The sequence below is a fragment of the Globicephala melas genome, chromosome 2 (assembly GCF_963455315.2).
Source record: "Globicephala melas chromosome 2, mGloMel1.2, whole genome shotgun sequence".
Taxonomy (NCBI): Eukaryota; Metazoa; Chordata; class Mammalia; order Artiodactyla; family Delphinidae; genus Globicephala; species Globicephala melas.
In genome coordinates, this window is record NC_083315.2 from 116,697,537 (window position 1) to 116,723,245 (window position 25,709).

General features: G+C 35.8%; 1 protein-coding gene across 1 annotated transcript in view; it reads left to right on the forward strand.

Annotated features, from left to right (window-relative positions):
* Positions 1–25,709, forward strand: part of TTC6 (tetratricopeptide repeat domain 6) — a 195,040-nt gene that overhangs the window by 112,714 nt on the left and 56,617 nt on the right. Inside the window, exons 8-14 of the mRNA XM_060293608.1 lie at positions 11,469–11,550; positions 13,628–13,737; positions 19,120–19,490; positions 21,199–21,661; positions 21,968–22,097; positions 22,937–23,109; positions 24,813–24,949. Coding sequence (XP_060149591.1) covers positions 11,469–11,550; positions 13,628–13,737; positions 19,120–19,490; positions 21,199–21,661; positions 21,968–22,097; positions 22,937–23,109; positions 24,813–24,949 — 1,466 coding nt within the window. The remainder of the gene's footprint in view (positions 1–11,468; positions 11,551–13,627; positions 13,738–19,119; positions 19,491–21,198; positions 21,662–21,967; positions 22,098–22,936; positions 23,110–24,812; positions 24,950–25,709) is intronic.

Here is a 25,709-nt window from a genome sequence, read left to right on the forward strand (position 1 = left end):
GCTTTCTAAAGCTGACCCTTTCCAGTTCAATGTGGGACTGTTTTATCAGGTGCTTTGGCTCAGAGACTTTCCATCTGCCTGGCTGACTCTTTCTCAGAACTGGTCCATAATCTGAAGCTCTTCCTACCCAGTCCTTTCTCTCTTTTCCACTTCCACAGTTGTCAGATCTACATCATGGTCTGAAGGCTGCCCCTGCATGTTGCTCCCTCTCTCTTTATCCTCCACTGATAGCATCTGATTCTAAATGAACTGACACAATAGGGGGGGTCTGCAATATGAGTACAATGTTGTCTAAACTGTGTGTTTATAAAGTATGAGCATGTATTCTTCTGTCTTTGTATATAGAAAAGTGTGAATATAGGGAATTGAGAGTAGGCAGAATTGTCTGAACAGAAGTAGGAATTGTAGCAATTATAAGAAGTGTTGGTTAGAACTGGTGATGATGGATTAATGTATTAGAAAGGTAGTCCAGAAGTAAATTGGTACTGGTGGTTGTTCACACCCAATGACCAGAAGGAAAAGGATCCAACAGGACTTTCTGGTACAAAAAGAGGGCCCAGAACACTTTCCATTCACCAGAACTGTAATCAGACCTTTGTTCAGAGACTCCTGGTTTCTTTGAATGGGAAATGATATTTAGATACAAAGATCTGTGTGTCTCATTTCTTTTAAAAGCAAATTTTACCTGTTTATATATATTATGATTACTGATATTTTTTGTTTTATCCTGCCATTTGATTTTTGTTTTCATAGATGCTGCCTTTTGTTTGTTTTATGTTCTCCTTTTATTTCCTATCTTAAATTTATCTTTTTTATTATTCCTTTAAAAAAATGTCAGTGGTCTGCATATAATATATTCTGATTTAATTTTTAAAATTTTTATTTATTTATTTTTTATTGAAGTAGAGTTGATTTACAATGTTGTGCCAATCTCTGCTGTGCAGCAAAGTGACTCAGTTACACACATACAGACATTTAAACAATTCTTTTCCATTATGGTTTATCACAGGATATTGAATATATTTCCCTGTGCTCTACAGTAGGACCTTGTTGTTTATCCATCCTATATATGTAGTTTAAATTTGCTCATCCCACACTCCCAGTCCTTCGCTCCCCTACCACCCTCCCCCTTGGCAACCACGAGTCTGTTCTCTATGTCTGTGAGTCTGTTTTTTCTTTTTTTCTTTGCGGTACGCGGGCCTCTCACTGTTGTGGCCTCTCCCATTGTGGAGCACAGGCTCCGGACGTGCAGGCTCAGTGGCCATGGCTCACAGGCCTAGCCACCCCGCAGCATGTGGGATCTTCCCGGACCAAGGCATGAACCCGTGTCCTCTGCATCGGCAGGCGGACTCTCAACCATTGCGCCACCAGGGAAGCCCTGTGAGTCTGTTTTGTAGATAGGTTCATTTGTGCCATATTTTAGAATCCACATATAAGTGATATCATATGGTATTTGTCTTTCTCTTTCTGACTTACTTCACTTATTATGATAGTCTCTAGTTGCATCCATGTTGCTGCAAATGGCATTATTTCATTCTTTTTTATGGCTGAGTAGTATTCCATTGTGTATATGTACCACATCTTCTTTAACCATTCATCTGTCGATGGACATTTAGGTTGTGTCCATGTTTGGCTATTGTGAATAGTGCTGCTATGAACACAGGGGTGCATGTATCTTTTTGAATTATAGTTTTGTCTGGGTATATGCCCAGGAGTGGGATTGCTGGATCATATGGTAATTCTATTTTTAGTTTTCTGAGGAACCTCCATACCGTAATGTTTTCCATAGTGGCTGCACCAACTTACATTCCCACCAACAGTGTAGGAGGGTTCCCTTTTCTTCACACCCTCTCCAACATTTGTTATTTGTAGACTTTTTAATGATGGCCATTCTGAGTGGTGTGAGATGGTACCTTACTGTAGTTTTGATTTGCATTTCTCTAATAATTAGTGATGCCGAGCATCTTTTCACGTGCCTACTGGCCATCTGTATGTCTTTGGAGAAATGTCTGTTAAGGTCTTCTGCCCTTATTTCCATTTTTTAACTATTTGGGTAAATTGTGTTTTATCATGCCTACTTTGGAAGTTATATATATTGTTTCTTATTCCTATGATGGTTTCCATAGAATATATATGTTTAACTTATCAGTAGCTAATGTTTTTTTGTTGTTGTTGTTTTTTTAAATTTTTGGCTGCACCATGCAGCATATGGGATCTTAGTTCCCCAACCAGGGATTAAACTTGTGCTCCCTGCAGTGGAACCATGGAGTCTTAACCACTAGACCAGGGAAGTCCCTCAATATCTAATATTAATCAATACCTTTATCCTCTTCCAGGAAACTACAATGACTTTAAACCTTTTATTCCATTTACTCCTTTTTGATTTAATATGCTCTAACTTTGATACATTTTTAGATCCTTATCTTTTAAAATTCCAGAGACATTATTCTTATCATTTTATGCAATATTCCTTATGTTTTACCCATGTATTTATCTCTCTGTCTTTGCCTTTCTATTTTTTTTTTTTGTGGGCAAAAATTATTTTTTAACACAGATTTTCATCTATTCACTTTTGCTTACAACACTAAATTACTTATATAACATTATACTATAAAAATGAACCTTTCTATTTTTTGAGCATCTCAGACCATCCTGTCTGGAATCATTTTGCCCTCTGCTAAAGGATATCTTTTAGAGCTTGCTTTAAGGGAAGTGGTAAAATCCTGTTTTCTCTTTGTTTCAAATGTCTTTATATTCATGCTTGTGGGATATTTTACTTGGGGATAATACTATTGCAAATATTTACTTTTAGCACACTAATGATGTTCCACAATTTTCTGGTGTCCACTATAGCTGTTGAGAATTGAGTCTTAAGTATGAATCCTTTGAAGATAATCAATTCTCTGCATCCTCCCCTAACTTTTTAGTTATTCTCTTTTCTTCTATACAGTTTCAGTATGATGTGTCTAGTTGTACATTTCTTCTTATTTATTGTATTTAGGAAAGATTGGGATTTTTGAATCTGTGGTTTGATATCTTTCATCAGCTATGTCAAATTTTTAGTCACTATTTCTTCATATTTTGCCTCTGTCCATTCTCTCTTTCATTTTCTGGGACTTTAATCGCATGTATTAGCTACATTTTTTTCTCTTGAAACTGGATCCTGGACAATTTCTTCTAATCTGTCTTTAGTTCAGGTTCATAAATTCTTTCTTCTGTTATGTCTAATATATTGTTAAACTTGTTCTCTGTATTTTTAAATTTGGTTTTGTATTTTTCTTTTTAGAATTTATATATTTCCTCCAAACCTATTATGTTCTGGTGTTTTGTTTCTCTGTGTAACTGTCTGTCTTTAAATATTTATCATTGTATTTAAAACATTATTTTTAGTAAGTATTTGAAACCTGGAATGGCAGTTCCTCCTCTAGAGAAAAAATTTTTTTTCCAGAACCTGAGATCTGTACCACTCAACCTAAATTTAAGATTGAGGCTTGAGTTTCTATGAACACCTTGTGACAGAACCTAGGCTGAAAGTATACACAAATGTTGATTTACTTCCATTCACTCCTAATCTGAGGATATAGCCCTGTAATATCCCTGTAGCCTTGGATACTTGTATATTATATATATATAAAATCAGTTTCCAAACCTCAGGAAGATTCTGGGCTTGGATTTCTGTCATTCTTGCCCTAAAAAGTTGCAGATGTGCAGCTCAGCTTTGCAACGGTTTTGGCAAATATCTTGCAAACAAAATCACCTTTGAAAACTGGGTTTACATTTTCAGGTTTTTGCTTTTTCCTATATTTTTACTCAGTATTTCTTCATCATCTTGTTAGCTTTTTGATGCTTTGAAGATTATCTTGGACATAATACATACTTTCTTAGCTGTTCTCAGCAGTTGTTCTCAGTAGAAGTACCTAGCATGTCATAATTGGAAGCAGAAGTCATAACTGACTTTTAAGGCAGCAAAACTGTTTCCCTTTCCATCTGCATCCCAGCTTTTATTACATGCATACTAATTTTAGCAATATCCCTGTAGTAGAGGAGGAGAGTTTTTACATCATGTATCAGGTAAGCAATGCTGTAATTGCGCTGGGCCATACCCTGACAGGTTCAAGGATGTGGACCACATTCTCTCTCTCTCTTTTTTTTTCTTAACATCTTTATTGGAGTATAATTGCTTTAAAATGGTGTGTTACTTTCTGCTTTATAACAAAGTGAATCAGCTATACATATACATATATCCCCATATCTCCTCCCCTTTACATCTCCCTCCCACCCTCCATATCCCACCCCTCTAAGTGCTCACAGAGTACCAAGCTGATCTCCCTGTGCTATGTGGCTGCTTCCCACTAGCTATCTATTTTACATTTGGTAATATATATAAGTACATGCCACTCTCTCACCTCGTCCCAGCTTACCCTTCCCCCTCCCGTGTGTCCTCAAGTCCATTCTCTACATCTCCATCATTATTCCTGTCCTGCCCCTAGGTTCTTCAGAACCATTTTTTTTTTCAGATTCCGTATATATGCGTTAGCATACGATATTTGTTTTTCTCTTTCTGACTTAACTTCAGTCTGTATGACAGACTCTAGGTCCATCCACCTCACTACAAATAAGTCAATTTCGTTTCTTTATATGGCTGAGTAATATTCCATTGTATATATGTGCCACATCTTCTTTATCAGTTCATCTGTCGATGGACCCTTTGGTTGCTTCCATGTCCTGCTATTGTGAATAGTGCTGCAATGAACATTGTGGCAGATGACTCTTTTTCTTTTTTCTTTTTTTGGCTGTACGTGGGCCTCTCACTGTTGTGGCCTCTCCCGTTGCGGAGCACAGGCTCTGGATGCGCAGGCTCAGGGGCCATGGCTCACGGGCCCAGCTGCTCCGCGGCATGTGGGATCTTCCCAGACCGGGGCATGAACCCGTGTCCCCTGCATCGGCAGGCGGACTCTCAACCACTGCGCCACCAGGAAAGCCCCAACTCTTTTTGAATTATGGTTTTCTCAGGGTATATGCCCAGTAGTGGGATTCCTGGGTCATATGGTAGTTCCATTTTTAGTTTTATAAAGAAATTCCATACTGTTCTCCATAGTGGCTGTATCAATTTACATTCCCACCAACAGCGCAAGAGGGTTCCCTTTTCTCCACACCCTCACCAGCATTTATTATTTGTTGATTTTTTTATGATGGCCATTCTGACTGGTGTGAAGTGATACTTCATTGTAGTTTTGAGTTGCATTTCTCTCATGATTAGTGATGTTGAGTATCCTTTCCTGTGTTTGTTGGCAATCTGTATACCTTCTTTGGAGAAATGTCTATTTAGGTCTTCTGCCCAGTTTTGGGTTTGGTTGTTTGTTTTTTGATATTGAGCTGCATGAGCTGCTTGTAAATTTTGGAGATTAATCCTTTGTCAGTTGCTTCGTTTGCAAATATTTTCTCCCATTCTGAGGGTTGTCTCTTCGTCTTGTTTGTGTTTTCCTTTGCTGTGCAAAAACTTTTAAGTTTCATTAGGTCCCATTTGTTTATTTTGTTTTTATTCCTATTTCTCTAGGAGGTGGGTCAAAAAGGATCTTGCTGTGATTTATGTTATAGAGTGTTCCGCCTATGTTTTCCTCTAAGAGTTTTATAGTGTCTGGCCTTACATTTAAGTCTTTAATCCATTTTGAGTTTCTTTTTGTGTATGGTGTTAGGGAGTGTTCTAATTTCATTCTTTTACGTGTAGCTGTCCAGTTTTCCCAGCACCACTTATTGAGGAGGCTGTTTTTTCTCCATTGTATATTCTTGCTTCTGTTATCAAAAATAAGGTGACCATATGTATGTGGGTTTCTCTCTGGGCTTTCTATCCTGTTCCATTGGTCTATATTTCTGTTTTTGTGCCAGTACCATACTGTATTGATTACTGTAGATTTGAAGTATAGTCTGAAGTCAGGGAGCCTGATTCCTCCAGCTCCTTTTTTCTTTCTCAAGATTGCTTTGGCTATTTGGGGTCTTTTGTGTTTCCATACAAATTGTGAAATTTTTTTACTAGTTCTGTGAAAAATGCCATTGGTAGTCTGATAGGGATTGCATTGAATCTGTAGATTGCTTTGGGTAGTATAGTCATTTTCACAATACTGATTCTTCCAATCCAGGAACATGGTATATCTCTCCATCTATTTATATCATCTTTAATTTCTTTCATCAGTGTCTTATAGTTTTCTGCATACAGGTCTTTTGTCTCCTTAGGTAGGTTTATTCCTAGGTATTTTATTCTTTTTGTTGCAATGGTAAATGGGAGTGTTTCCATAATTTCTCTTTCAGATTTTTCATCATTAGTGTATAGGAATGCAAGAGATTTCTGTGCATTAATTTTGTATCCTGCTACTTTACCAAATTCATTGATTAGCTCTAGTAGTTTTCTGATAGCATCTTTAGGATTCTCCATGAAGAGTAACTTGTCATCTGCAAACAGTGACAGTTTTACTGCTTCTTTTCCGATTTGGATTCCTTTTATTTCTTTTCCTTCTCTGATTGCTGTGGCTAAAACTTCCCAAACTATGTTGCATAACAGTGGTGAGAGTGGACACCCTTGTCTTGTTCCTGATGTTAGAGGAAATGGTTTCAGTTTTTCATCATTGAGAACGATGTTGGCTGTGGGTTTGTCATATATGTCCTTTATTATGTTGAGGTAAGTTCCCTCTATGCCTACTTTCTGGCGGATTTTTATCATAAATGGGTGTTAAATTTCGTTGAAAGCTTTTTCTGTATCTATTGAGATTATCATGTGGTTTTTATCCTTCAGTTTGTTAATATAGTGTATCACATTGATTGATTTGTGTATATTGAAGAATCCTTGCATTCCTGGGATAAACCCCACTTGATCATGGTGTATGATCCTTTTAATGTGCTGCTGGATTCTGTGTGCTAGTATTTTGTTGAGGATTTTTGCATCTACGTTCATCATTGATATTGGTCTGTAGTTTTCTTTTTTTGTGACCTCTTTGTCTGGTTTTGTTATCAGGGTGATAGTGGCCTCATAGAATGAGTTTTGGAGTGTTCCTTCCTCTGTTATGTTTTGGAAGAGTTTGAGAATGATAGGTGTTAGCTCTTCTCTAAATGTTTGATAGAATTCACCTGTGAAGCCATCTGGTCCTGAACATTTGTTTGTTGGAAGATTTTTAATCACAGTTTCCATTTCAGTGCTTGTGATTGGTCTGTTTATATTTTCTATTTCTTCCTGGTCAGTCTCAGAAGCTTGTGCTTTTCTAAGAATTTGTCCATTTCTTCCACATTGTCCATTTTATTGGCATATAGTTGTGTGTAGTAATCTCTCATGATCCTTTGTATTTCTCCAGTGTCAGTTGTTACTTCTCCTTTTTCATTTCTAATTCTATTGATTTGAGTCTTCTCCCTTTTTTTCTTGATGAATCTGGCTAATTCTTTGTCAATTTTGTTTATCTTCTCAAAGAACCAGCTTTTAGTTTTATTGATCTTTGCTATTTTTTCCTTCATTTCTTTTTCCTTTATTTCTGATCTTATTTTTATGACTTCTTTCCTTCTGCTAACTTTGGGGTTTTTTTGTTCTTCTTTCTCTAATTGCTTTAGGTGTAAGGTTATGTTGTTTATTTGAGATGTTTCTTGTTTCTTAAGGTAGGATTGTATTGCTATAAACTTCCCTCTTAGAACTGCTTTTGCTGTATCCCATAGGTTTTGGGCCATCGCGTTTTCATTGTCATTTGTTTCTAGGTATGTTTTGATTTCCTCTTTGATTTCTTCAGTGATCTCCTGGTTATTTAGTAGCGTATTGTTTAGCTCCATGTGTTTGTATTTTTTACAAATTTTTTTCCCGTAATTGTTATCTAGTCTCATAGAGTTGTGGTCGGAAAAGATACTTGACATGATTTTAATTTTGTTAAATTTACCAAGGCTTGATTTGTGACCCAAGATATGATCTCTCCTGGAGAATGTTCCATGAGCACTCGAGAAGAAAGTGTATTCTGTTGTTTTTGGATGGAATGTCTTATAAATATCAATTAAGTCCATCTTGTTTAATGAATCATTTAAAGCTTGTGTTTCTTTAAATATTTTCATTTTGGATGATCTGTGCATTGGTGAAAGTGGAGTGTTAAAGTCCCCTACTATGATTATGTTACTGTCGATTTCCCCCTTTATGGCTGTTAGCATTTGCCTTATGTATTGAGGTGCTCCTATGTTGGGTGCATAAATATTTACAATTTTTATATCTTCTTCTTCGATTGATCCCTTGATCATTATGTAGTGTCCTTCTTTGTCACTTGTAATAGTCTTTATTTTAAAGTCTATTTTGTCTGAAATGAGAATTGCTACTCCAACTTTCTTTTGATTTCCGTTTGCATGGAATATCTTTTTCCATCCCCTCATTTTCACTCTGTATGTGTCCCTAGGTCTGAAATGGGTCTCTTGTAGACAGCATATATACAGGTCTTGTTTTTGTATCCATTCAGCCAGCCTATGTCCTTTGGTTGGAGCATTTAATCCATTTACATTTAAGGTAGTTATCACTATGTATGTTCCTGTTACCATTTTCTTAATTGTTTTGGGTTTGTTATTGTAGGTCTTTTCCTTCTCTTGCGCTTCCTGCCTAGAGAAGTTCCTTTAGCATTTGTTGTAAAGCTGGTTTGGTGGTGCTGAATTCTCTTAGCTTTTGCTTGTCTGTAGAGGTTTTAATTTCTCCATGGAATCTGAATGTGATCCTTGCTGGGTAGAGTAATCTTGGTTGTAGGTTTTTCCCTTTCATCTCTTTAAATATGTCCTGTCACTCCTTTCTGGCTTGCAGAGTTTCTGCTGAAAGATCAGCTGTTAACCTTATGGGGATTCTCTTGTATGTTATTTGTTGTTTTTCCTTTGCTGATTTTAATATTTTTTCTTTGCATTTAATTTTTGATAGTTTGATTAATATGTGTCTTGGCATGTTTCTCCTTGGATTTATCCTCTATGGGACTCTCTGGACTTCCTGAACTTGATTGACTATTTCCTTTCCCTTATTAAGGTAGTTTTGAACTATAATCTCTTCAAATATTTTCTCAGTCCCTTTTTTTTTCTCTTCTTCTTCTGAGACCCCTATGATTTGAATGTTGTTGCATTTAATGTTGTCCCAGAGGTTTCTGAGATTGTCCTCTATTCTTTTCATTCTTTTGTCTTTATTCTGCTCTGCAGTAGTTATTTCCAGTATTGTTTCTTCTAGGTCACTTATCCATTCTTCTGCCTCAGTTATTCTGCTATTGAGTCCTTCTAGATAATTTTTAATTTCATTTGTTGTGTTGTTCATCATTGTTTGTTTGTGCTTTAGTTCTTCTGGGTCCTTGTTAAACATTTCTTATATTTTCTGCGTTTTGTTTTGAAGAGTTTGGATATCTTTACTATCATTACTCTGAATTCTTTTTCAGGTAGACTGCCTATTTCCTCTTCATTTGTTTGGTCTTATGGGTTTTTATTTTGCTCCTCCATCTGGTGTGTGTTTCTCTCTCTTCTCATTTTGATTAACCCACTGTGTTTGGGGTTTCCTTTTTGCAGGCTTCAGTTTCGTACTTCCTGTTGCTTTTGGTGTCTGCCTCCAGTGGCTAATGTTGGTCAGTGGGTTTTGTATGCTTCCTGGTGGAGGGGACTGGTGCCTGTGTTCTGGTGGATGAGGCTGGATCTTGTCTTTCTGATGGGCAGGAATGCATCTGGTGCTGCGTTTTAGGGTTTCTGTGACCGTATTATGATTTTAGGCAACCTTTATGCTAATGAGTGGGATTGTGTTCCTGTCTTGCCAGTTGTTTGGCCTAGGGGGTCCAGCACTTTAGCTTGCTGGTGCTACAGTGCTGGAGACAGTTGAGGGGAGCTGGGTCTTAGTATTGAGATGGAGATCTCTGGGCGAGATTTTGCCATTTGATATTACATGGAGCCGGAAGGTCTCTGGTGGAGCAATGTCCTGATCTCAGCTCTCCCACCTCAGAGGCACTGGCCTGACACATGGCTGGAGAACCAAGATCCTGTCAGCCACCCAGATTTTGGGAAGTCTGAGGTCTTCTGCCAGCATTCAGTAGGTGTTCTGTAGTAGTTGTTCCACATGTAGATGTATTTCTTATGTATTTGTGGGGAGGAAGATAATCTCCCCGTCTTACTCCTTCGCCATCTTGAAAGTCTCCTTCCACATTCTCTTTTTAAAAAGCAATCATTGATTGTTAGTAGGTTCTGCTGTTCTGATATCTATAAAGTGCAGTGTTAAAATTTTTGTCCTTGTTACTGTTAAAAGCATTGTTTTAAGTATGTAATAGCTGCTATTCCATCATATTTGAATATTTTATGCAAGCATATGGTAAAATAGTTCCAAAATCTCTTGTGTGTCACATAGTTTGTCTTTGAAGAATAATGATGAAAGTGACCAGGTATCTTTCTGCAATGTCCAGTAATTCTTTTATATTGTGCTATAACTACTTTCTGTACATACAACAGAGAGGATGAGCAAAAATTCAATGCTGTTGATTTCTAAATTACCCATAGCCTTCTGCATATCTGTTCCATTCTCAGTGATAACTGCATGATACTCTTTTTAAAAATTTATTTATTCATTTATTTTTTTGGCTGCGCTGGGTCTTTGTTGTGGCATGCAGGCTCTGTGGTGCACGGACTTCTCTAGTTGCAGCGCACGGGCTTAGTTGCGGTATGTGAGATCATAGTTCTCCCACCAGGGATTGAACCCAGGCCCCCTGCATTGGGAGCGCTGAGTCTTAACACCTGGACTGCAAAGGAAGTCCCTACATGATACTTTTAAAAGTCGATTTTCTATTGAATAAATATTTAGAATTTTTGAAATGTTAGTGGAGACCTAAAAATTTCAGCAAACAAAGCAATAGAAGGATTTTATTCATCATGTATCCACCAGGCTATGAAACTTAGGTCTTGTAGTTGTTTCTATATATCCAAATCTCTGATTACAAGATAGAGAAGTACCACATTTAATAATAATCATAATTATTGTAGCAGTTAACCCTTACAACAATAAATATTTGTATAATTTAATTGACTGAGTTAAAAGTATAAAGCACTTAAGAAAATTTTCATTCCAATTAATATTTAGAATGCTTACTTGTATTTGTCAGTGAATAGTTGCATATTGACAGTAACTCCAAATGATATGTTTTGTTCATAATACTGATGTTGATGTACTAAAGAGATTCAATGCCAACCTATGAGGTCACAGGATCATTGATTGCTCCTAAGACCAGGGATGTCAGAAATAATGTAGAAGTATCTATTTGGCTAAAGTCCAATGCCAAAGCCTAACTGCAAATACCTAGTCTGCAGCCAGACTTTGATGCATCTCTGGTGTTTTCTAGAATTCTACCTTTCCTGTATATTGCTCTTTGGGTAATGTTATACTATGAAGCAACAGTAATCATAGGCTTTTAAAAGTATTCCACTATATAGCTTAAAACTGTTGTCTTTTTTTTTAATCACAGAGTGTGCAAGCAAGCAGAATTTTATTTGAGAAATTTACATCTGAAAGCAAGGAACGTGTCATTACTTTAAATCAACATAGAAGTTTTAGGGTAAGTATAATTTTTATTCTAAATTATGGGTTGGTGGCTTTATGTGACTACAGTTCAGATATTATTTCTAGCGATTTCAGAAATAATTTCTTGATGCTTCCTCATTCTGGGAAATGCCTCAGAATATTCACTAGTGTCTTTGCAGAGGACATGTTTCCTCTTTCAAATCTGTGGTCTTTATGACACTCAGAAGATGTTATTTACTAATCAATAGCAGGATATCTGCTGTGAGTTTTCCTAAAATTCCTAAAATGTCTGGGTTTGCACTCATTTATCACTGCTTGCCCAGGTTTTAAATGATCAAACGAACATGTTTATGAATCTTTTGACCAAATGCAGGGAGGGAATTGTTTATGGCTATGAAACAGAGTAAAACTGAATTCTCTAAATGGTGATTGGACTCATGCCCATGACATTATTATCCCTACAGTGTATCTAAATAAACTAATTAATAAACACAATTGGAGAGAAAAGAGAGCAATTGAGGGAAGAAGAAAGGTATGAAACTTATATTAGTGGTTTAATAAATATCTTGAACTTTATGAGGGACAAACAAGAAAGGGTTTTATTTTTCTTTCCTTAAGGCCTTCAGCCCTTACTCCCCTTGGTGATATCTTGGGATGATGAGTGTCACATAGAAGAGAGCCTTATTGACCTAGGACAAGTCAAATCCCCATTCTGGTCAGTTACACTAGGTTTAATATGTGTCTGTGCCGCCTTCCGTATTCCCCATACAGTCAGGTAATACTTATTTTTGGAGTAATATTTCTATTTAATATAGATCACTTTTGCTGTTTTTAACATATATCATTATTGCTTATTAAATGTTTGCCCTCATATATGTTTTATCTTTTTATTTTTCATTAGTCTGAGTGATATGGGGGTCATATCATTCTTGTTTTATCCACAGCACCTAGAACAGTGACCATCACTTAAAAACATAATTGAACCAACAAATGCCACTTTCTGGTTTGGAATGCATAGACTACTCTAGTAGCATTACTTATACCTACCTGTCAGATATTACTGTTTTTAACGGCTATTTCTAATCCATCCTCCCTATTGTCCCCTGCAATGTTCTTAAAACACAGGTGTAATTACAACACTCAATCTCAACAAACTGAATAACTCCACCTGTCAAAGTCAGAGTGCTTAACTAAGCCTCATAACCTGGCCTTGACTATATTTTCTATCTTACCTCCCATTATGCTTCTGCTTCCATGTAACCTCCAGGTACCCTGTACTCTGCCTGCACCAGAGTCCTTGGGGACTAAAATCCCAGCACCTTGACACTTCTCTGTGCTTGTTTAGGCTATTCCGTTGGCCTGGGATGTTCTCAACCCCTTCTCAGTTTATGGAAATGTCACTACCTTTTACAGGCCAGCCCTAATGCTACCTCTTCAAGCTGGTCAATCCAGGTTCCTTTCCATTCTGAATTGACCTCCACCTCTCCTGTGCTCTCTTTACACCTGATTCATGCTATCTTTACAGTCATTGTTACAGCTGCTTTGGATTATAGTTACTTCTTTATGTCTGTTTCCACCATCATACATGAAATATGTCATTTTTTTTGTACTTTCTACTCTATTTGGTATGTTAGTACTTCGCAACTCTTTTAGTATAATAGTTCTCATAGCAAGTAATAATATTTGTGTGGCCTTATGGGGTAAAAGGTTGAGGTTGCTCATGATTTAAAGGAGACTGTTCAGTAGCCACTGAAAAGTAGGAGGAACAGTAGCCACTCCAGGTCCCACTAGTGCAGCCCCAGGGCTAAGAGGATTAATGGCCCAGCATATCTATGGCACATTTACACACACCTGTGCTACTTTCTGGAAACTTTCGTGTTTGTTATATATGTTGAATTAAAAAAATAAGATAGCTTCCATTATTATACACTTTTCAAAATTAATTGATGGATTTTAAGCTCTGCTCCCATCTGTGAAGTCAGTGATTACAAAATCAGTAAGAACCTGTATTTTAATTAGTGTTTCTGCATTTCATTAATTTACTTAAACAGTTATTATTAGCCGATTGTCATATGATACTTTAGTTTACCAAATAGTGTCTAGAGTCAGTGTATATTTGTCATTTGATTATTTCACAGATGTTTTTCCTAAGAAAATCAGCCTCATTTGAAAATATCCAAAAATGTTTCAGCATGCAATCTCCACAATTAAAGGTATGATAATTTTTCAGTTTTTGTTATTCAAAAGAAATGTTTACATTTCTAGTAATAATCACCACCTATGCTTTTTGTTGGCTTTCCTGAAATAGTGTGATCACTGATTCATCCAGAGTTGACTGAAATTTTGGATTCAACTGTGTATTTGGTAGCACCTGTAAGATTGTTGTTCATAGTGCCAATTGAAGATTTTCAACATCTCTTGGAAGTGTCTCATATTCATACTTTGACTTTACTTGGTATATTATAAATCAAGTCACTTATAATATTGATCTACACTTGCATTGGGCTCATGGTGTTAATACATTTTCATGGACTCTATTCCAGTTTGGTCTTGAGCTACACAATATCCTGATAAGAGCGAAGATGAGATAGATACTGTCCTTGTTTTATACATGAAAAAGCAAAGGTCAGAAAGTGATAAGTGGCAGAGCTAGTACTTAAACCCACACCTTCTCTTACCAAACGCAATGGACTTTCCTCTGCAACAAGAATCCATAAGCGTTTTTGAGTGCTGATCTTACGTTTAGTGGCATTGGCAAATAGCTCCCAGCTTTTGTTTTTCTCTCTGAAATCTGACACTCAGCTTCCTTGATTCTCCATGTTACTTGCTTCTAACTTGCTTTTAACCTGCTTAACTTTAGCCTGCTTCCTATTGCATTTCTGGCATTCTTCTTTCTTACCAACTTTTTGATTGTTCTGTCTTGTATTCCTGTACACTGACACCATCCTTAAGACTTTTCTATTGACATATAATTAATATATAACATTGTATTAGTTTCAGGTGTACCACATAATTATTTGGTACCTGTGTATATTGTGAAATGATCATCACAGTAAGTCTAGTTAACATCCATCATCCCACATATTTACACCATTTTTCTTCTGCTGAGAACTTCTAAGAGCTACTTTCTTAGCAACTTTCAAATATACAATACGGTATTTTAACTGTAATCACCATGCTGTACATTAAATCATCCCCAGGACTTATTTATTTTATAACTAAAAGTTTGTACCTTTTGACCACCACACCCAGTTTGCCCATCTCCTACTCCCTGCCTCTGGCAACCATGAATCTGTTCTCTGTATCTATGAGGGGTTTTTTTTCTGTTGTTTGTTTGTTTTTAGATTCTACATATAAGTGAGGTCATACAGTATTTCTCTTTCTCTATCTGACTTATTTCATTTAGCAGAATGTCCTCAAGGTCCATCCATGTCATTGCCAGTGGCAGGATTTCCTTCTTTTTTATGGCTGAATGACATTCTATTGTGTGTGTATATCTATATCTGTAGCTATATCTATATCACATTTTCTTTATTCATTCATCTGTTGATAGGTAGATTGTTTCCGTATCTTGGCTATCATGAATGATGTGGCTATGAAAGTGGGAGTGTTGATATCTCTTCAATATCCTGATTTCATTTCCTTTGGCTATATACCCAGAAGTGGGATTGCTGGATCATATGGTAGTTCTATTTTTAATTTTTTGAAGAGTCTCTATGCTGTTTCCATAGTGGCTGTACCAATTTACATTTCCCACAATAGTGTACAAGGGTTCCAACACTTGAACTCACACTTCCAACACAGCCTCACCAACACTTGACGTCTCTTGTCTTTTTCTTGTCTTTTTGATAATAGCTATTCTAACAGGTGTGAGGTGATATCTCACTGTGATTTTTATTTGCACTTCCCTGATAATTAGTGACATTGAGTACCTTTTCATGAACCAGTTGGCCATTTGCATATCTTCTTGGGAAAAATCTCTACTGAGTTTCTTTGCCCATTTTTAAATTGGATTGTTTGTTTTTCTTGCTATCGAGTTGGAAGAGTTTCTTACATATTTTGGAATTAACTCCTTATGAGATAGATGGTTTGTAAATATTTTCTCCCATTTTGTAGGTTGCCTTTTCATTCTGCAGATTGTTTATTTTGCTGTGCAGAGGCTTTTAAGTTTGATGTAGTCCCACTTGTTTATTTTTGCTTTTGTTGCTTGTGCCTTTGGTGTCATATCCAAAAAATCATCACCAAGACCAACATCAAGGAACTTTTCCCTGTGGTTTCTTCTAGTTTTACAGTTTCAGGTCTTACATTTAAGTTTTTAATTCATTTTGAGTTAATTTTTGTGTGTAGTGTAAGATAGGAGTCCAATTTCATTCTTTAGCATGTGAATATTCAATTTTCCCAGGACAGTTTATTGAAGAACCTATACTTTCACCATTGAGTATTGTTGGCTCCCTTGTCAAATATTAGTTGACTATATATGCATGGGATAATTTCTGAGATTCTGATTCTGTTCCATTGGTCTCTGTGTCTGTGTTTTTTTTTTTTTTTTTTTTTTGGCGGTACACGGGCCTCTCACTGTTCTGGCCTCTCCCATTGTGGAGCACAGGCTCCAGACGCGCAGGCTCAGCGGCCATGGCTCACGGGCCTAGCCGCTCCGCGACATGTGAGATCTTCCCAGACCGGGACACGAGCCCGTGTCCCCTGCATCATCAGGCAGACTCTCAACCACTGCGCCACCAGGGAAGCCCTGGGCAGAGGATCTTAATAGACATTTTTCCAAAGAAGATATACAGGTAGCCCAACAGGCACATGAAAAGATGTTCAACATCACTAATTATTAGGGAAATGCAAATCAAAACCAGTGAGCTATTACCTCACACCTGTTAGAATGGCTATTATCCAGAAGGCAAGATATAACAAGTATTGGAGAGGATGTGGAGAAAAGGGAACCTTCTTACGCTGTTAGTGAGATTGTAAACTGGTGCAGCCACTATGGAAAACAGTATGGAGGTTCCTCAAAAAATTAAGAATAGAACTATCATGTGATCCGGGTATTCCACTTCTGGGTGTTTATCCAAAGAATATGAAAACAATAATTGGAAAAGATATATGCACTCCTATGTTCATTGCAACATTATTTATAATTGCTGAAATATGGAAACAACCTAAGTGTGCATCCATGGATGAATGAATAAAGAAGATGTGGCGCATATATATATATATACACACACACACACACACATACATAGTGGTATGTTTGTGTGTGTGTGTGTGTCTTATACATATACGTGCACACACACAATGGACTACTACTCATCCATAAAAAGAATGAAATCTTGTCACTTGTGACAACATAGATGGACTTTGAGGGTATTATTCTAAGTGAAATAAGTCAGAAGGAAAAAGACAAATGTCATATGATTTCACTAATGTGTGGAATTTAAAATGAAACAAAACCAAAATAAATAAATAAACAAATCAAAACCAAAAGAAACTCATAGATACAGAGAACAGATTGTTGTTACCAGAGGAGAAGGGGGCTTGCAGGGTGAGGAAAAGGGGTGAAGGGGGTCAGTTTAATGGTGATGGATGGTAGACTTTGGGGGTGGTCACTTTGTAGTATATACAGATGTTGAATGAGAGTGTTGTACACCTGAAACTTACATAATAAAAAGTATAATGATAAATACTGTTCTTATATGTGGAATCTAAAAAGCATAACTTATAGAAACATAGAGTAGACTTGTGGTTGCAAGGGCTGGGGCAGGAGAAGAGGAATGGGGAGATGTTTGTCAATGGGTGTAAACCTTCATTTATGAGATAAATTCTGGGGCTCTAAGGTACAGCATGGTGACTATAATTAACAATACTATATTATATACTTGAAAGTTGTTAAAAGAGTAGATCTTAAATGTTATCACCGCACAAAAACAATGGTAATTATATGAGGGGATTGGGGTGTTAACTAACCTTATCGTGGTAATCATTTCACAGTATATATGTTTATCATATCATTACACAGCATACCTTGAGTTTATATATGTTATATGTCAATAATATCTCAGTGAAGCTGGAAAACAAACAAAAAACCCAAACCTACCTGGTAGTTCTGCTTTATAGTTATAGATTCTGTCAGTAATTCCTTCTTAAGTGTTCTACAGAGCTGCATAATTCATAGCTAGTCAGCAAGTGGGGAATATGAAAATCTTACATTCTACTTTTTTTCAGGCTGTTCTACTTTTTCTTGGTACATACATATGTGTTTATTTTTCTTGATATATACATATACATACATATATTCTATAGTCTGTATTTCTCTATTCTCTATTCTAATTATGTATTGAGTTGAATACAATTTCTTGAGATGGGGGAAGTATATATAGTAAGTCACAGAGAGGGTCAATATCCCTATTGCACTTTAGTACATCTTAAAGTATATAACCAGCTTGTATGGAATTGTTATATTTGGAATTTGGGCCTATATTCACTATAACGAAAAATATTTCTGTAACGAATTATTATTTACTAGGAAAGTTAAATGCAGTTAATTTAGTGACAGTAGCTCAAAAGGCAAGAAATGCTGTATCAAAGGATTGGAACTGCTCTCTCTTTTATTAGTAATGAGTGTTGTTAGAGTTTCAAGTTACTAATGCATAATTCTTGTAAATTATTTATTAATGTATTATATTAATATTATTATTAAAAATGAAGTTGGTTCTCTAATGATTAGATAAAATGAATATTAGGCTGAAATTCTGTTATTTAAGCCTGTAAGTATTGAATTGAAAATAATTGAAGAGTATGTATAGAAATTCAATATTGTTAAGGTGCTTTTGAAAATAGATTTACAAATTGATTTTATTTATTTATTTATTTTTGGCTGCATTGGGTCTTCATTGCTGTGTGCAGGCTTTCTCTAGTTGCAGTGAGCGGGGGCTACTCTTCGTTGTGGTGCACGGGCTTCTTATTGCGGTGGCTTCTCTTGTTGTGGAACACGGGCTCTAGGCACACAGGCTTCAGTAGTTGTGGCACATGGGCTCAGTAGCTGTGGCTCGTGGGCTCTAGAGCACAGGCTCAGTAGTTGTGGTGCACGGGCTTAGTTGCACCGCAGCATGTGGGGTCTTCCCGGACCAGGGCTCTAAGCCATGTCCCCTGCATTGGCAGGCGGATTCTTAACCATTGTGCCACCAGGGAAGTCCCACAAATTGATTTTATAAGGTAAGGCATTTTAATAATTTTTGCCCATTCTACCACTTGTTTTTGCATTAAACTAAAAGTAGAGCACGCATTTTATTTGGATATGTAAAGAGCATTCATTTTTAATTAAGAATATATAAAATCACAATTAATTCATATCTACTTTATAGTGTTACTTTTATGTAGCTAATGCAATGTCATGTGACCAAATTATTGCACTTTGCTTTAACTAACCCACTGTTAACTTATAAGCTCACTTTTGAAAAACATCAAGAACAGATGATTTTAAATTTTTCAATAGTGACCAAATTACATTAATAGCAATTGTAACTGAATTAATTTTAAATGTACAGCACCTAAATTGATTTTTTCTGTTTCTTTGTCTCCTTATAAATAAGAGAGTAAAATCTGCAGTTGAGTTGAAGAAGGAGACCATAACTCCATTAGAGATTAAGGATGACATGCAAAGCAACATGAAAGAGGTGACGTTTCAGAAAACAAAGGAGTTGGAGCACTGGATGGCTGAGCAAAATGAAACTGAGGAACCCGTCCCTGTGAAAGACAATACAGATACTATTTTAGACAACATGCAGGGCAGATACAGTTCGAGAGGCCTGTCTCCCTCTCTCATTGAAGCATCTAGACAAGCTGGCATTACTAACGTTGTTTATCCCAAGAAAAAGAAGATGAAACTGAAGAAAGGATTAAGACTCAGTAAACTTACACTTGTGTATGATGAGTTATCCAAGCCTCCAAAAATTCTTAAAAGGTCTGTTTAATCAACAATTGTTATAGTTTAAGAAATGTATTATGGTTTGGGCCTTAATTTTCTAATTCAGTCATTGAAGGATCCTTTTGTGTGTGTATTTCCTGGGCCCATCTCTGGTACCAATTAATTTATCAGTCAGGGTCCCAGGAGTAAACAGCATTCTCAATTTAGAATAATTCTAGGGGGGTATAACAAGGGCAATTTACAAAGATGTCAGGGCATAGGGAAACCACAAATGATAGAATAGTATCCTGGGACTAGAAATAATAGAGCCAATCTCTACCCCTAAGTATGAGAGGACAAAAAGAGGGAGTGATTACTAGAACCTGGAAGAAAGAAATTGTAAGGAAAGGATTTCCTTGAAATAAATAGTGAACTTTGGACAAAGATCATGGCCAGTGTGAGGCAACCCTTCAGGAGGGGACCAGAGGAATAAATACTTTGACTTCACTCTTTCCCTTTTCAGGGCTCCTAATTGGACATATTTGATGAGAAGATATTAAGGGATCCTATGTCTGTAGTCTGTACGGACTAGTACTCCAGGGCAAAGAGCAAGGTAGAGAAGGATAGAGATAAATGTGCAGGTAGAAACAAAACCTATTTGGCACAGATGGTCTTTCTAAGGTGGCATTTGACCAGAAATAGTAATTGAGAAGGAGTCAGCCACTCAGAAGGACTGGAAAATGCAATACCCTTGAGGCTTGCTCTGTGCCTGGAAAAGTGGGAGGCGAGAAAGTAGTGTTATTAGAGACATTTGCTGGGGTCTTATCATGTAGAGTCTTGTAGACTATGGTGAAAAATTTGATTTGTATTCTAGGTACTAGAGAAAACTCTTGGAGGGAGTGACATGATCTGATTTACATTTGTTTAAAAAAAAAACATGCTAGCTGCCATGTGGAGAATGGATGAGAACAAGAGGAGAAGCAGGGAACTAAGAAGTTATTGTACTCTAGACAGAAGAGATGATGGTGGCTTGCACTAGAGTGTAGAGAAGAGTGGGGAGTGTCACAGAGTAAGGAAAGGAAAGGGTACTGATTTTTCTCACTCTTATTCTCCTACTTTTAGCATGGGTCTTTCTCATAGTACACACTCGGTAAATATTAATGAAATGATGAGGTGTGATTTTTTTTTTCTTCCCTAGTACTGCACCGGCATGCATAAATGCTACTGAATGAAAACTATGTGGGAAATGGAGAGTTTGAGGAGGATAATCCTAGAAGAAACATACCATTTGAAAGCTTATTACATGTCATCTAATTTGATAGCCTACTAAGTTTGGGATGAAGTCTGGGATGTTTTTTTGTTAGCCTGTTGTGGAGGCAAATCTTTCCTTCTTCCTCAAGTTCATGTCCTTGCGAACCATTTAGATGTCATTTCTTTTCTCACATCAAGTTTTAACTCCTCAATTCTCCATTGTATTTCCTCCGGTTGGTGGTAGGGGTGTAAATTAAGCCTGAAGGGAGCACTGACCCTTTATTTCAGTTCTCTACAAAGGCTGCATCTTTAATAACAGTCTTCTGCTTTTATAAACTCACAGAGATTCTTCATATGATCTCAATGAATGAACAGGAGGACTTGGTTTGCATAAAAGTACCATGTAATTTTATTTTGATGACAGAGAAATAGTAATTTTGTCTGTGGCTGAGTTGATTTATTCATTATAAAAATTATATTTCTGTAATTTAAAAATCACTCTTTTGAATACTAGATCAGAGTCTCACGGAATCCTTCCTGGACAGAAGAAATTTTTGCTCAGAGTTCCACTATATGAACGTCTATTACGGTGTCCCAGTGTACCTTTGTGTTTAAATTTTGACAAATTTGCCCAGAGTAAAGGAAGAATTCCAGAAAATAGTGGTCCTCAAACATGGGCTCTTGACATGTTCTCTAAGCCTAAACAAAAGAAGACAACCCCAAGAGAGAAAGTTGTTAAAATATCTGTTCATGAAGACTCGTCTGAAAGAGTGAAAAAAACACCAGAAATAGAATTGAGTGATTCTTTGGAGTCTCGTCTTCCTCCAGCGGTCATTAGACATTATGAATCCGAAGTGGAGATCTTGACTGAAGAAATAAATAGTAAGAAGAAATATCCTGCATTTTTATATTGTAGGCGTGGAGCTCTTTATAGGAAACTGGGAAAGCTCCAGAGTGCCATGAATGATCTACAGGAAGTGAGTTTTTATTTAATCAAAATAATAATATTAACAATTTATCCTTGCTTATAACTATATATTAACTTTTACTAGAATTTTGAACAATGAATATTTGTATTATACACGTGGGATTGTGAAATTATGATTATTGGCATTTTCAAATAATTAACATTAAAAACACTTGATTTTGTCTGTCAGATTGGGAGGCATCATTTTATACTATACACATACAAAGCCATTGGGATCAATAATGTTTGAAAATTTACTTGATGGGATATCTTCCCCTAAATCAATTTAAATTGAATTTATACATTTATTTTCTAGGCTATACTCTTGGAGCCATTGTTTCTCAATGCCTATTGGCACCGACATTTCATTTATCTTTTCCAAGGCAGAATTAATGAAGCTTTGGATGACTTGAATTATATAAATAAATATAATAAAAATAATGCAGGTGGGTTGTCTGTGCAGTTATATTACTTAGATCTTTACCTAAGCTTTGGTCATTTAGTGGTATAAAGATACATAATTCAAGACATATACATCTCCACAAATCGTTGTGACTTCCCAAGTTAAATTTACTCTCAATAGCATATATTTAGGACTGTTTGTGATCCTATTGTTTTAAAAATACTTATCATGGTTTGAAATGTTAATGTCCTTGGTATACATTACAATAAATTGGTTCCTTACTGCTCATCCCGTAAGAAGAATATGAACTTACAATTTTTAGTTATAGAAATGATTTACAAATTTAGTCTGAATTAGAGTTGTAACGTTCTTAAGACTTCACATTTACGTTTGTGTTTACGTACCATTCTCTAACCAACTTGAATGACTAGACATGGAACTTTTGGGGAATGAGAAAATGTCATATTCATCTTTGTATCTCCAGCACCCACAACATACCCCTAGAATATAACATGAGCTTAATAAGTGTTTTTTTTAAATCTATGCTGATCTCTGCTAAAAGTCCATAAGATTTTGTACAATCAAAATATAACTTTTTACTATGAACGTTAAAGGATTATGAAACATTTCAGATATACAAAAAAGAAAAGTTAATTTTTGTTATTTCATATTGAAATTGAAAACACTTTTACCCATAAACATTTATCCAGGCTTTGAGAACAAATTTTGCTTTGTTGAAATAAAAAACAAATCTTAAGTTAAATGGCAAAGAAAGTATAATAGAGATACATTATTCTAAGACTACATTTTTGGAGGGTGAAGGATTCGTCTTTAAAAATTTAGGACTGTAACACTAAATTTTACCTTTTTAATTTTCTTTAGAGGCATATATTTCAAGGGCAGAAATTTTCAGAGGAAAAAAAGACAGTACTTTGGCAATTGTAAATTATACTCAAGCAATTAAGTGCAAGCCCATGGATGCTGATATATATTTCAGGAGGGGTGAGATGTACGAAATAGAAAACAAAGTACTGGCCATTGATGACTTTACTAAAGTAAGCTGTATCACATATAATTCTGCCATTTATATCTTTTAGAGCATGATATTCTCATCCTAATATTACAGCAAATTGTTGAGATTCTTTCATATGTTATATAATCAAAATTAGTTTATTTTAGATTAGGCCCTAGAACATTCGTTACTGGGATTGATATTAACAGTATGTCAATGATTTTTTTGAATGGATGGATTTACATCTGATTCAGGTGTGGGAGCATTGAGGCAAGAGGCAACTTTGAGGGGGACTTGACTTTTCCAGCTCTCTTCTCTTGGACTATGAAGCAGTGAATAAAGAAACCTTTGAAGATTGCTTCTTTCTTTCAAACAATGGAGAAAATCATTTTCTGCTTCTTAACTCTTGAGACGTAGCTGATTCTCTTCTGCAGCAAACCTATCTGCTTTAAAAGAAAGCTGTGCTCACTGGCTCATTCATTCATTCATTCATTTACTCACAAATATTTATTGGCTAAGGCACTGTGTAGTGTAATGTAGTGGATAAATCTTGGTGAATAAAACAGACATGTTTCATGCTTACATGGAGCCTATAATTTAAAGGACAGATATTAAAGAAATAAATATATACACTAATATATAATTACAAATTGTGATGAATGCTATGATGGAAATAAAGATTATGGGAGGCAATTTATGTTTGGTTGGGGGATATCAGAGAATTCCCTTGAGGAAGTGAATTTTAGCTGAACTGTATTTTGAGGCTAGAATCAGGCAGCTATTCCACTGATTGTGGCAGAATTGTAACCATGAACTCCTGACTTTAAATTATTAGTTCTTAGTACAATTGAGAACTTAGATGTTATTGAAATAATTTAGCTTTTCATGTTCCCAACTGCCCTGTTTCTTAATCTATGATGGTTAGCCACATACTTTTGCTTCAAGAGAATATTATAAGTTTTGGTAACTTCTTGTCTAGAAGTTACCACAAATCTCTTTTGAAGATATTAAAATTATTAAAATATCTTTTCTGATCATTTCCTTTATCTAGTAGCACCAATAGTTTAAAGATTGACTAATGCAGCAACTTGAGGTCAAACAAACTTCAGAATCTTTAGAGTTTCTTTTTTCCCTGTTTTAAAAATACTTCATAATCTTTGTGCTTCATTTTTCTCCCCACTATCAATAGGCAAGGAACTTCACAACTGAGTTACAATGATTTAGTCTCGTTACTCTGTTGCCTTGTATGTCAATGTGAAATGAATGAACCATGCCAATACCAATTCATTTCTTTTCACCATTTTAGGGACTAAATTAATCCATATTTAATTTCATTGAATCGGCCTTGATGTGATCTAATATATATTGTCTTTAATTGGAATAAAATGCTATGATAGATCCAATATAACCCTACTCTAGCTGAACAATTACTTATGAGGTTTTATTAATAAAAATTTTAGTGGGCAGAAACCTTGGCTTCTTGTATGTGCTGGGTTTTGTTTTTGTTTTTTTTTTAATAAAACCTCCACTTTCTAGAATTTGATGACAAATGGACTTCCTAAAGGCATGGTCTTCAAATGCAAATCTGAAAGTTCTGGCATCTTAAAGTAGTTTGTTTTTATGTAATCTGAAGTTAAAAACATGGTTTTAGTCCATTTAATTTGCTATAGGATTATATACTTTTCTTGGTTTTTTTTTTTCATTATGTGATATGTTTTTGTGCCTCCCCTCCACACCCCCATGTAGTGTATTTTTTATGATCCCAGAAGAACAGATGCATTATTTAAACGTGGGATGTTCTACTATGAAAATGAAAACTGGATTGCAGCTGAAGAGGATTTTACAACCTTGTTAAATATAGATCCCCAAAATTCTCAAGCAAGGTGAGAATTATTTTAGATATGGTTTTTGAATGTTTTTTTTTTGAAATACATTCTCAGGAAAGAAAATTTCTTGAAATACATCAGACAGCCCTTTAAAAGTAGTGAATCGATTTTTAGTGCTACTAGTGAAGGAAAATCTTTACCTATACCCTAAGAGTAGTGGGTAGTTTAACTTAAATGGCATGAAATGATAATTTAGAATTGTTTCATTTGCATTTCCTGAATACTAGTTACATTATCAGTTTTTGAAGTATTGACCTATATTTTGTTTCTTTGGATTTCTTTTCATATACTTTGTATTCATTCAGTACAGAGAACTGTTCATATAGATTTCTGTGCTATCTTATTGTAACTGGGATATTAAACTTTGCTCTTCCAACCTTATTGTGCATAATACAGTTTCCATTTTGTTGCTTTTCTTTTCATCTAAGTTTTGTTTTGAAGAGGCTTAAAATGTGTATGTAGCCATACCTATTCATCTCTTCACTCACAGTTTTTGTTTAACATTAACATTTTTATAGAAAAATACAGCAAGCATCCAAAAAAAGTATACAAAGTACAAACATACAGCTTAATGACTTATCACAATGTAAATGCTCGTGTAACCATTATCAGGTCAAGAAACAACTTTACTAGCACCCTCTTGTGCCTTTGCCTTCCTGAGAAGGTAACCACTGTCCTGACTTGTATTTCTTTATAGTTTCAACACATAAGTATGTGTCCCTAAACATTCTTGGTTTAGTTTTGCCTGTTTTTTTTG